This window comes from Puma concolor, chromosome A1 (genome assembly GCF_028749965.1).
Source record: "Puma concolor isolate L17-30 chromosome A1, mPumCon1.1.hap2, whole genome shotgun sequence".
In the NCBI taxonomy this organism is placed as follows: domain Eukaryota; kingdom Metazoa; phylum Chordata; class Mammalia; order Carnivora; family Felidae; genus Puma; species Puma concolor.
Genome location: NC_141667.1, coordinates 150942566 through 150955012, shown reverse-complemented (window position 1 = coordinate 150955012; position 12447 = coordinate 150942566). Strand labels below are relative to the sequence as shown.

At 47.8% G+C, this 12447-nt stretch overlaps 1 protein-coding gene across 2 annotated transcripts in view; it reads left to right on the top strand.

The window, feature by feature from the left end:
• GFPT2 (glutamine--fructose-6-phosphate transaminase 2) overlaps nucleotides 1–12447 on the top strand; it is a 49098-nt gene that overhangs the window by 35071 nt on the left and 1580 nt on the right. For both annotated transcript variants that reach the window (XM_086706551.1, XM_086706548.1), the window contains 8 exons: nucleotides 866–961; nucleotides 1040–1137; nucleotides 1417–1537; nucleotides 3738–3895; nucleotides 4058–4172; nucleotides 7683–7810; nucleotides 9591–9758; nucleotides 10849–11010. In XM_086706551.1, the coding sequence (XP_086562677.1) occupies nucleotides 866–961; nucleotides 1040–1137; nucleotides 1417–1537; nucleotides 3738–3895; nucleotides 4058–4172; nucleotides 7683–7810; nucleotides 9591–9758; nucleotides 10849–11010 (1046 nt within the window). The remainder of the gene's footprint in view (nucleotides 1–865; nucleotides 962–1039; nucleotides 1138–1416; nucleotides 1538–3737; nucleotides 3896–4057; nucleotides 4173–7682; nucleotides 7811–9590; nucleotides 9759–10848; nucleotides 11011–12447) is intronic.

Here is a 12447-nt window from a genome sequence, read left to right as displayed (position 1 = left end):
TGTCAAGTCCCCAGCTAAAGGTGGCAGACAGGAAACACTGCAGTGTTTGGAACATTCCCACCCTGTCTGTGAATGCTTCCAAAGCTTGAGGCACAACACCTGTCAGGGGCCTTAACCCGTTGCGGCCAGATCATCCCTTTGATGTCATCCAGTTCCATTCAAATCAGAGCCCTGGAAATGCATGTGTTGGCTGAAAAGGTTTTTATTTAATACAGAAGCTCGGAGGGCATCTGTTGAAAAGAAGATTGCCAGGGCACCTGGGTTGTTCAGTCGGTGAAGTGTCCGACTTCGGCTCAGGTCATGGTCTCGCAGTTTGTGGGTTCGAGCCCCGCGTCAGGTTCTGTGCTGACAGCTTGGAGCCTAGAACCTGCGTCAGATTCTGTGGCTCCCTCTCTCTCTGCCCCTCCCCCTCTCACACTCTGTCTCTCTCTCAAAAAGAAATGTTTAAAAAAATTAAAAAAATAAAATAAAATTGCCTATTTCTCAGGGCTTACTTCTTTTGTACTTCCTTAAGTAGGTTGGTTTTTGGAAGTAAAGCATTTTCCTTTCCTCTGCCCCTGCTGAGAGGAGTATTGCCCCAGAAAGACCAGCCACATATTTGTTGCTTACTTCTTTTGCTCCTTCAAGCTGCAGGGTCTGATATGCACACTGGAGATAGTAATCTTATCTGACCTGTTTGCCTCTCACTTGTTACCAGGAGAATCAGGTGGGACGGCCCCTGGGACGCCCTTGGTAATGTGCAGTGGCCTTCCCATGTGTCACTGACACTAAACTGCATATCAGCTTTCCATCTTGATTGGAAGTTAAGCAGTGGTAAAACAACTGAATTAAAATTGACCTGCTTTGTTGGTGTTTATTTGACCAGGTAACTTCAGTGCATTTATGCAGAAGGAGATCTTCGAACAGCCAGAATCAGTTTTCAATACTATGAGAGGTCGGGTGAATTTTGAGACCAACACAGGTAATCCCCCATCCATGCCCTAGGTTGAGGCGCGTCCCTGTGTGGGGTTAGCACTAATGCCCTGCATGTGCCCCACAGTGCTCCTGGGTGGCTTGAAGGATCACCTGAAGGAGATTCGACGATGCCGACGGCTCATCGTGATTGGCTGTGGAACCAGTTACCACGCCGCAGTGGCTGTAAGTCCAAGGCGCTGGGCCCTCGATAGCGCTGGGGAGGGAGCAGCAGCCCAGGACAAGATGTGTCTTAAATGCCATCATGTGTTTGACCTCCCAAATTTGGTGCCCACAAGCCAACATGAGAGCCTTTCTCCTGCAGTGTGGCCTGTGCATGTCTGAAATTCCCTTCACCACGAGGACCCAGAGGTGCCACTTCATAAAACTGTCCCCAGAAGCCCAGCTGCCTGTGTCTCTGTAGTGTCTGTGACTGACTTTGGTCCCCATTCTTGTTGGCTTCAGACACGGCAAGTTTTGGAGGAACTGACTGAGCTCCCTGTGATGGTTGAACTCGCCAGTGATTTTCTGGACAGGAACACACCTGTGTTCAGGGATGATGTTTGCTTTTTCATAAGCCAGTCAGGTAAGGAATACGGGTTTGCGTGAGTTCATCTCAGGGCTCTGTCCTTTTGGTAACACACCATGTATCTCCTTCCCTCCTTCATCCAGTAGAGTTCTCTGCACACTGAGCATGTGCCAAACTCTCTTCTCAGTTGACCCTCAGAGCCATCAGTCACTGTCTCATTTTAGGGGGGAGCCATGCGACCAAGAATTCTCCCTCCTCCTGCCATTCCAAGTCCAGAACTTAAGGGACCACTCACCAAAGTGCTTATACATAGGTGCTGGGTTTATTTCAAAGAGAGAAAGTTCTTCAAAATTCTGCTGGTTGAGTGTCACTTCAACAACTATGTGAATGCTTTGCAGTTCCCATGCTGTTCAGCAGGAGATGCATTGAGAGACCTTGCTCAGGTGTAGGCCCAGCACACCCTCAGTAAACCCTGCCTGGGTGCCATCCTAACTCTAAACGTGGGCACCTGCTCCAGTCAGGCTGGGCAGAGAGTCAGGGAGGTGATTCATGGCCACATGCTTGGACTTTCTATGACCTCCAGAAGGATTTTTAAAACATTTTAATTATGGAAAATTCCAAATCTCTGTAAAAGTAGAGAGATTTACATAAGGAACTGCCTATTCTCAGCAACGATCAGCTGAGCAGAGTTTGTGTCATCCAGATCCACATTAACCTGTCCCCTCCCCTGGGTTATTTTGAAGTCAATCCCAGACATCATGTTGCTCCACAAATATTCAGAATGGATCTCTAAATGGTAAAAGAAAAAAAAAACATAACCGTTATGTCATTATCACAATTAAAACATTAACAGCAATGCTCTAATATCCACTGGGACTTCGAATACTGCTTCCGGTTTGAATTTTGAAGACCCATTTCCATTTCCATGACAAACTAAGAAAAACGAATACAGACACACTCACCCTCCGGCTGACAACTTGTAGCCATGTGCTGCTGTGTGACTTCATTTTGTTTGTTTGTTTGTTTGTTTGTTTGTTTGTTTGTTTTGAGAGAGAGGGAGCCCATGCATGCACAAGTGGGGGAGGGGCAGAGAGAGAGGGAGAGAGGGAGAATCCCACCAGGCGCAGACCCCGAAATGGGGCTCGAGCCCATGAACCAATGAGATCATGACCTGAGCTGAAATGAAGAGTCAGACGCTTAACCGACTGAGCCACCCAGGAGCCCCTTGATGGGTTTAATTTTATGATCGGACTGTATTTAATTTAGTTTGAGGTTTCAAGGCTTACAAATACAGGGTGCTTGTGCTGGCTTATTTGTGAATCTATTTAAGTAGCTTAGTTATAAAAATAATTTTGAGTTCACACTGGCAGGCTGCAGAAGTGTTTTGCTTTAAAGCAATGTTAGATCTATTGGAGAAATGCCATTTAGTGGCATTCTTGCTTTTTTTAAATTTTATTTATTTACTTAATCTCTATACCCAGTGTGGGGCTGGAACTCATCACCCCGAGACCAAGAGTCACATGCTCTTCTGACTGAGCCAGCCAGGCACCTTGCATTCTTGCTTTTTATTTGTATTTATTTATTTATTTTAAATATTTATTCATTTTTGAGAGAGAGCAAGCACAAGCAGGGGAGGGACAGAGAGAGAGAGGCAGAGAGTCTGAAGTGGGCTCTGTGCTGATAGCAGCAAGCCTCATGCAAGGCTTGAACTCACAAACCATGAGATCATGAACCATGAGATCATGACCTGAGCCGAAGTTGGATGCTCAACCGTTCAACCGACTCAGCCAGCCAAGCGCCTCACATTCTTGCTTTTTAAATGTTAAATCTCAGCACATTCTGAAGAAGGCAGCTTAAAGTCCTAGAAAGGATGCTGGGCACCTGGCTCACCTGGGTTGGCACCAGTCTGTCGCCCACAGCTGCATGGCCCTGAAGGAGCAAGGCTTTGGTTTCTTCCATCTCTGGGGATCTCATCCTCACGGGGAGAATGGGGACAATGGCCCCATGGGGTTGCCAGGAGAGTTCCATGACATAGCGGATGAGAAAGTGCTTCCCACATAAATAGCAGCTGAATCTTGAATCCAAGAATCCACCGGAAACATGGTTGAGTGTGCGTTTTCCTTTCTGAGCACACGCCGGCTGCCTGTGGGCCCTGATTTCTGCATAAAAGAGTAAATGAGTTGGGGGACAGGGGGTTTGAGCTGGCAGAGCCATGCTCCTGAGAACACATGGCTGAAAGGTGGGGCCCGTGTGGCAGGTGAGACCGCAGATACCCTCCTGGCATTGCGCTACTGTAAGGACCGTGGGGCCCTGACCGTGGGCGTCACCAACACCGTGGGCAGTTCCATCTCCCGAGAGACCGACTGCGGTGTCCACATCAACGCAGGACCAGAGATCGGCGTGGCCAGCACCAAGGTAGTCACCTCCTGCATGTGTCCTGAGGGAGGGCTTCGACCAGATGGGTGGACAGGAGGCTGTGGGTTGGGGAGGGGGCGCTCCCAACAATCTGTCTCCTCCTGCGTGGTTCACATGCACACATTCGCCCCTGCTCTGCCAGAGTCACCGTTTTATCCACAGGCTTATACCAGTCAGTTCATCTCCCTGGTGATGTTTGGTTTGATGATGTCTGAAGACCGCATTTCACTGCAAAACAGAAGGCGAGAGATCATCCATGGTTTACAGTCTTTACCTGGTATGTTTCAGAATGAAACTTTCCTTATTTTGAAATCTAGTAGACTGTCCTTAGTTGCTTTCTCTTTTGACTCTTTCCCATAAACAATGCTGTTAATCACTTCCTCCTCTTCAAAACTTCCTACTCACCACGAAATGCCTCCAGAAGCTCCCACTGGGCCAAGATTAAAGTCCTCACTCCTCTCCGGGTCCTTGAACACTGCACACTGGACCCCTGCCACCTCTGACCTCATCCCACTCTCCTTCCCCTCCCTGGGCTCCTTCATTGACCTTCTGATCCTCAGCAATACCAAGCTGTCTACCACAGGACATTTGCACTGATCCTTTCCTTTACAGGAGCCCTCTTCCTCCAGCTCTCCATACAACTGATGGCTTTTCATTATTCAAGTCTCAGTTCAGATGTCACCTCCTGGAACCCTTCCTTGCTATCCTAACTAACCCCCTGCCCCAGCTGTGAAATGTTAGCCCATTTCTTTTCTTTATAGCGTGTGCCATGGTATGAAATTACCTGTCCTCCAGTGTGCTGGCTTGTCTCCCAATGAGTATGTCAGCTCAGTGAGCATATAACCCTAACTGTCAGGGTCACTGCTGATATCCAGCCAGGGCAGGCATGGAGTAGGTGCTCAGGAAATATCTGAGAAGGAGCAGATGGCCCTGAGCCTTTTCCTGAACCGGAGTGCTCCGTCAGTCTCCCCAAACTTCCCTCTTTGGCTGGGTCCCTCCCATCTATTGTAGTCGGTGAGATGCAGTGTTTATCACACTGAATCGCAAGCTTTTGGGGGGGACAATGGTTTCCATCATTCGCCCACTGGTGTGCCCTGTCCCGTGTGTCATCCTGAGGGCCAAGGAGATAACAGCTCCTTTCCTTCAGACACTTGCTCTCCAGGGAAGGAGAGAGACCTATTGGGTTTTCTTTGTGCAGCCCTGAGATTGCAAAATGAAACAGACCTCACCCCTTGGCTGACATGAAATGCGGGGGGCAGGATGGTCACAAGGCTGTGGGACAGCCCCTTCCAGAGATGGGGTAGGCACTGGGTCCATCCTGGGAGCCAGGGGCAAACCCCAGAGAAGGCAGTGAGGGAAAGCCAGCATCTAATCATACAAAGCCTAGAGATCTGAATCTGGCCCACACAACATGCTGAAAATTTACTGACAAAAAACTGGTCTTCACCTTCAGCCAGGTACCAACAGTGCGAAAACAGGACTCTATCCTGATGTCTAAGTCAGCCGTTCTCAAGATGTGGTCTGCAGGTCCTATTACTATTTTCACAGCAAACATGCTATTTATAACAAATAAGATGTGTTTGCGTTTTTTGCCGTGTGGACATTTGCAAAGGCAGCGGTGGCTACCGCTGGCACCTTAGCACATGCCTCCACACACCCCACTTCACTCAAGGACTTCTTCACGAGGCAGTAAAATGCATTAGTCTTAGTAAATCGCAACACTCTTTAGTATTCTGTTTCCAAGAAAAGCATCCTGGGATTGTTTGAGTAACAAGCTGATTAGAGTACTTGGCAGATGTTTTCTCAAAAATGAACAAAGTTAGCCCGCCACTCTAAAGAAGAAAAACTGACAGTATTTGTTGCCAGTGATAAACTTCAAGCTCTCCAGTGAAATTTAGGATTTGGGAAAACTTGTAGCTGCCAGCATGAGCTCGACCACTTCCCACACTTAAACACAACTCTGATGAAGCCATGGTGACTTTAGCATATGTGATTTCTAAAAAATATTTTATGATGAAGTGTGTCCATTTTTAGAAGATTTGCATAACTCAGTCAACCTATGTTTTCCAGATGGTCAATGCATGATGTGACAAAATTATACACCATGTAAAACATCCACTTAAATAGATGCAAGATTGGGGCACCGGGTGGCTCAGCCAGTTAAGCATCTGACTTCGGCTCAGGTCGTGATCTTGTGGTTTGTGAATTCAAGCCCTATGTTGGGCTCTGTGCTGATGGCTCAGAGCCTGGAGCCTGCTTCCGATTCTGTGTCTCCCTCTCTGCTTGTCCCTCCCCAGTCATGCTCTGTCTCTCTCTCTCTCTCAAAAATAAAACATTTAAAAAAATTAAATAAATGCAATAGGGGTGCCTGGGTGGCTCTGTCGGTTAAGTGTCAGACTCTTGATCTTGGCTCAGGTCATGATCTCACAGTTGGTGAGTTCAAGCCCCATTTCAGGCTCTGCACTGACAGTGTGGAACCTGCTTGGGATTCTGTCTGTCTGTCTCTCCTCTCTCTCATAGTAAATAAACTTAAAAAAAAAATAAAAGTTTTAATGTAACAAGGTAGGAAAAGCTTATTGAGATGATTTCAAATTCTACATTTGCAACTACTCTTTTAAGAAATTACTGTTTCTCCAGACTGGCTGATTTAGTCACTAGAGTATGTGACTCTTGATCTTGGGGTCATGTGTTTAAGCCTGCAGAGATTACTTAATTAACTAATTAGAAAAAAAAAAGAAATGACCATTTCTTGAGTTTCATGTAATATCAGAGAAGAACATTCACAATTTTTTGAAAAAGTTATTTAAATACTCCTCCCTTCTCCAACTACAAATCTCTGTGAGGCTGGATTTTCTTCCTATACTTCAACCAAAAAAAAAAAATGTATCATGAGAGTTTGAATGAGGAAACAGATATGAGAATCTGTCTTTGTTAAAAAGTCAGACATTTAAAAAATCTCCAAAAATTTAAAACTACTGTTCTCACTAATTTTTAAAAATGTGTAATAGGTTTATTGTTACTTTTAAATGAATGAATACAAATATCTTTACTTTTCTCAGTTTCTAATCTGGTAAACATTGAGAGACAGAACCAACAAAAATAATGGCTCTTAGGGATTCACAGTAATTTTTAAGAATAAAGAAGTCCTGAGAACAAAAAGTTTGGGAAACACTGGTCCATCTTACACTGGGCATTGTCTCTAGATTTAGCATGTGGCCTGGATTGGGGGGGGGGCATTAATTTGGAGTGTCAGCTCTGTGTCTTTCCACCTGGTGACTTAGCCTCTCTGAGCCTCAGTTGCCTTACCTATAAAATGGAGTTAGAAATAACACCTCACTGCTTATCTTACATGCTCAAGAAAGTATGAACATAAATATGAATTGCCACCCAACAAAACCCAGGCAAATCCCGCAAGTTATTGCCCAAAATCTACATTTAACTGTTTTTAATGTTTATTCTTGGGGGGGGGGGTACAGAGTGGGGGAGAAGCAGAGAGAGAGGGAGACACAGAATCCTAAGCAGGCTCCAGGCTCATCAACACAGAGCCCAACATGGGGCTTGAACCCACGAACTGTGAGATCATGACCTGAGCTGAAGTCAGATGCTTAACCAACTGAGCCACCCAGGTGCTCTTACATTTAAAATCCTTTTTAAACCGAGGCAAGGAAGCCAAGTGTATTAAGTGGTGTGAATTCCAAAACTATGTCTTATACACCATGATTTTTCTTTGTGAATCTTGCTGTAAAATCTGTGTGACTCACAACCCCTCACTGTGTTTGCGGCTTAGGGCTGATTAAGGAAGTGCTGTCGCTGGACGAGAAGATTCATGACCTGGCCCTGGAGCTCTACACCCAGAGGTCACTCCTGGTGATGGGACGGGGCTATAACTATGCCACATGCCTGGAAGGAGCCCTGGTGAGCCTCCTTTGCCCACCCCCCCCCACCTCCACCAGCCTGGGCATGAGGGCAGACATGGGAGACACCCCGAGACACCAGCGGGAACGGGGGAAGGGCGCTGGGCCAGGGGAGGGGAGCGCTTGGGGACTTGCTGCCACCTGTGTGAGGCTGCATCAAGCACCAGCTCATGACCTGTTCGGGCCCTGGGGATCCTGAGGTGGACGCTCCCAATCTCCTGAGGAGAAAGGGGCAGGGCACCCTTGGGTGAGCCCCTGAGGTGTCAACCTGCACCAGGCTCCATGTGGGATGGTCCATTCGTTCTTCATGAGCGTCTTCTGAGAAGCTGGCAGTTATTGTCCACATTTCACCTAGGAGGGAACTGGACCCCCAAAGGTTCATCTTGCTCAGGAGGGAGTGATTGGTCTGAGATTCAAACTCAGGGCCATGTGGCCTTGGGTTATTTCCACGACCACAAGCAGACTGTGCGGGAGGATTCAGGCCGATGAGAATTGTGGGGCAGGCTCTCTGTGGAGTTTCCCTGTTACCCCTCAAACTTCCAAGGGGATGCAGAGATCCTGAAGGAGTGAGCTCTGAAGGCCCTGCTTTTGTCAAACTTTTAACTGGCTGTTTTGTCCCACTGCGGCAGTAAAGAGCCAAACCTGAGTAAGAGAGCTGGGTAAGGGGCAGGTTCCAGGACCACAGAGCCACAGAGAGGGTGAGACAGTGCTGTCCAGGGGGCTGAGCCTACACTCACTGTCTGCTTGCTGCTTGTGGATGGGACTGCCCAACCAAAGAAAACGGGAGACAGGGTCACAGGTGAGGCAGCCATTGGTACCCGGGCAAGGGCATCCTTCCTGACCCAGCTTGGCTCCCCTCCTCTTAGTAGGGAGCAGGTCGCTGCAGGGGGCTGGGTGGAGTACACTTTCAACTCCCCCCATGCCTCTGCCGCCTGGTGCAGGGGGTCGGGGGGGCTCAGCTGCAGTGCCCCCAGCGCGCTGCTGAAAGATGCGTATTCAACTGCAGCTCCCAGTCAGTCTTGGGGGGAAAGAAAGAAGCTTTGACGCTGCTCCTGGCACACATCAATGGTCTCTCTGTGGTCTCCTGGGGGCCAGCACTCCAGCTGTCTGTGGCATTCAGGGCGGAGTCACCCACACTCCTGACAGTGTCCTGCCCCCCCCCCCAAATAAATAGTTCTAGGGGAGCTGAGAAATATTTTACTAGACACTCAGCAGTTCAGTGACGTAGGTTTAATGGGAACTGAATAGAAACGGATCTCCTGAACATAGGGGGAAATTCTAGTAACGGCCTGATGTGTGTGATTTTGCCTCATAAGTAAATTGGAGCATCCCTCTGGAAGTTATTAATGGTCTAGATTCGGGGGGATGATCTATCGGATAATTGAAGAAAGGTATTTCTAGATAGAATACAGTGCCATCATTACAATTTATAAATGTGGGGAGGCCACAGGTTAGTCACACAGCAGAAGGGAGAGCCAGATCGACATTGACTTGTCTATCCAAGGGTGGTGGCTGTGCTGGGGGCTGGTCTGGGGGACACAGGCTGCGTGCTGGGCCTTGTGCATGCTCTGGACAGCAGCCAGCCCTCTCCCTTGGGCCTGGCATTGCCAGCAGCCCTCATTGCTGTTGACCACCTAATGCATTCATCCGCCTTGCAGCCCTCAGCTCCCTGCCTTCTGGATTCATCCCTCCCACAGCTCCCCTTCCTCCCCTCTCTGACTGATCTGCTCCAGCCCCCTGTCTGTCCAGTGTCACACTGACCCCGCCTTGTGTTTCCCTAGAAAATTAAAGAGATAACCTACATGCACTCAGAAGGCATCCTGGCGGGGGAGCTGAAGCACGGACCCTTGGCACTGATTGACAAGCAGATGCCCGTCATCATGGTCATCATGAAGGACCCTTGCTTTGCCAAATGCCAGAATGCCCTGCAGCAGGTCACAGCCCGCCAGGTGAGAGCTCTCAGCTGGGCCAGGGTCCCCTTCTCTCCTGTCCTCTCCCACACAAGCCCACCTCACCCACTGTCGGCCAGCACTGGTTATGAGCAGCCCTAGCACTGAGCAGGTGTGATCATGTGCTCTCTCCTAGGCCCCCTCCTGAGGGGCACACACATTCAGAAATGACTGGCCAGCCTGTGGCCACGTGCACAATGGCTCTTCAGTGAGACCTTGTGACCCAGACTGCCCCGAGCTGCCCCAGATTCCAGGCGTGGAGCTGCCCTGAGATGGGAGTGCAAAGCCCCCACAGATCCATCCTGGGAGGGCTCATGAAGTTATAGGGAGGTGAAGTCCAACAATGCCCTTGAGCCAGTGGCCGCCATGCCTGGCTCGGCACGGTGGCCAGAGAGAAGGTATAAAACACAAATCACTTCACTGCCTTGCTTGAAACCTCCCGGTGGCTTCCCATAAAACAAGAGTGACCACAAGCCGGCATTATGTGGCCCCTTCCTTCTGTGTCCCAAGCTGAAGGAGCCCAGCTGATTTCTGCCTCTGAACCTCTGCTCTGGCTATTCCCTCTGCCCTGGATGTGCTTCCCACCTCTTTCAGAGAATTGGCCTGTGGTTATTCACGTCTTAGTCCAAACATCCCCTTTTAAGAGAGGGCTTCCCAGACCTCACCAGTGTCTCCCAATCACATTACCATGTTTTATTGCCTTTCTGGCATTCATCTGGAATTCATCGTTACTCATTGGTTGGCTTGTTTACATTTTTATTTTCTACCACTCAGCTATGAGTCCCCTCAGAGTGAGGAGTGGGCATGCCCTGCCCTTGGCAAGGCACATGGAAGCCACTCAACAAATGGGTGCTGGATGAATGGCTCAGAATGGCAGTCATCCTACCATGGAAGGGAGAGGAACTCACCAAACAGCATCAAACACCTTGCCCCTCACACTGGTCGTGCACATCACCTCACACATAATTCCACAAAAGCAAAAGAGGACTGTTATCCCCTCAATAAGATTGACCTCAGAAACTGCTGGTATGTGAGGGGTTGCTGCTTTCAGAGACCACCTGCCCATTGTGATCCTATTTTCCTGCTCTAGGGTCGGCCGATCATACTGTGCTCCAGGGACGACACTGAGAGTTCCAAGTTTGCGTATAAAACGATCGAGCTGCCCCACACAGTGGACTGCCTCCAGGGTATCCTGAGTGTGATTCCGCTGCAGCTCCTGTCCTTCCACCTGGCTGTTCTCCGAGGATATGACGTATGTCTAAAATCGCACCGAATCCCCCAGAGGGGAAAAGCATAACCCCAGAGTCTGACTCTTTTCTTTTTTTTTTTTTTAAGTTTATTTACTTATTTTGAGAGAAGGACAGGGGATTCCAAGCCGGCTCCACAAAGCCCGACATGGGGCTGTGAGATCCTGACCTGAGCCAAAATCAACAGTCAGACCCTTAACCACCTGAGCCACCCAGGCACTCCTGATTTTGTTCTTAAATGCTTATTTGGTGTAAATATTCATAGGAAAGGTAATTTCATTTAAAACAACTCTGTTTTTAAAGTAACTTCTATCCCTTGAAAACGATTTGGGACTGCAAGATTACGAAGACCATATCATTAAACTCATCACTCAGAGAGGCAATGTTAATTAGCAAATTTAATCATTTATTCCAGTCTTTTCCTTGTGCATGTGGATTTTTTAACATTTTTGACAGTATATCAAGGATGACATTTTACACTTTCCTTTTGAGTGTATTTACAAGTATTTTCTTACATCTTGAGTTTCATGTAAGCAACATTTAATCATTGCACAATATCCCAACATAGTCTTATAACATGGATTATAACAATGACTTAGCCGGTCTTCTATTATTTAAACTGTTGCTGATTTGGGAGAATATCTGCATAAATCACAATTGCAGTGAACATCTTTGTATGTACATCTTCCTCCCACATTTAAGATATCTCCTCAGTCTAGCAAATGATTCAACATTTTGAGACTCCTTTTTTAATTTTTTTTTAATGTTTCTTTTTGAAAGACAGAAAGAGAGAGTGCAATCCAGGGAGGGGCAGGGAGAGAGAGGGAGACATAGAATCTGAAGCAGGCTCCAGGCTCTGAGCTGTCAGCACAGAGCCCAACGCAGGGCTCGAACTCACAGACCATGAGATCATGACCTGAGCCGAAGTCAGATGCTTAACCGACTGAGCCACCCAGGTGCCCCTTGAGACTCCAAACATATATCATCAATTTATGTTCCAGAAAAGAACCACCAACAAGTATGGAAGAACCTACAATTCACTGCATATAGAAATAGTTTTATTACAATTGTATTTTGAGAAGCTTTTGAAGATACATAACCTTACAGAAAACAATGTAACAAGTACCTGGTGGTATACAAATCCAGAACTGCCATGGCTAACATTTTGTCCTATTTGTTTCTCCTTTTTTTTTTTTTTAACGTTTATTTATTTATTTATTTTTTAACGTTTATTTATTTTTGAGACAGAGAGAGGCAGAGCATGAACGGGGGAGGGTCAGAGAGAGAGGGAGACACAGAATCGGAAGCAGGCTCCAGGCTCTGAGCCATCAGCCCAGAGCCCGACGCGGGGCTTGAACTCACGGACCGCGAGATCGTGACCTGAGCTGAAGTCGGACGCTTAACCGACTGCGCCACCCAGGCACCCCTGTTTCTCTTTTAAA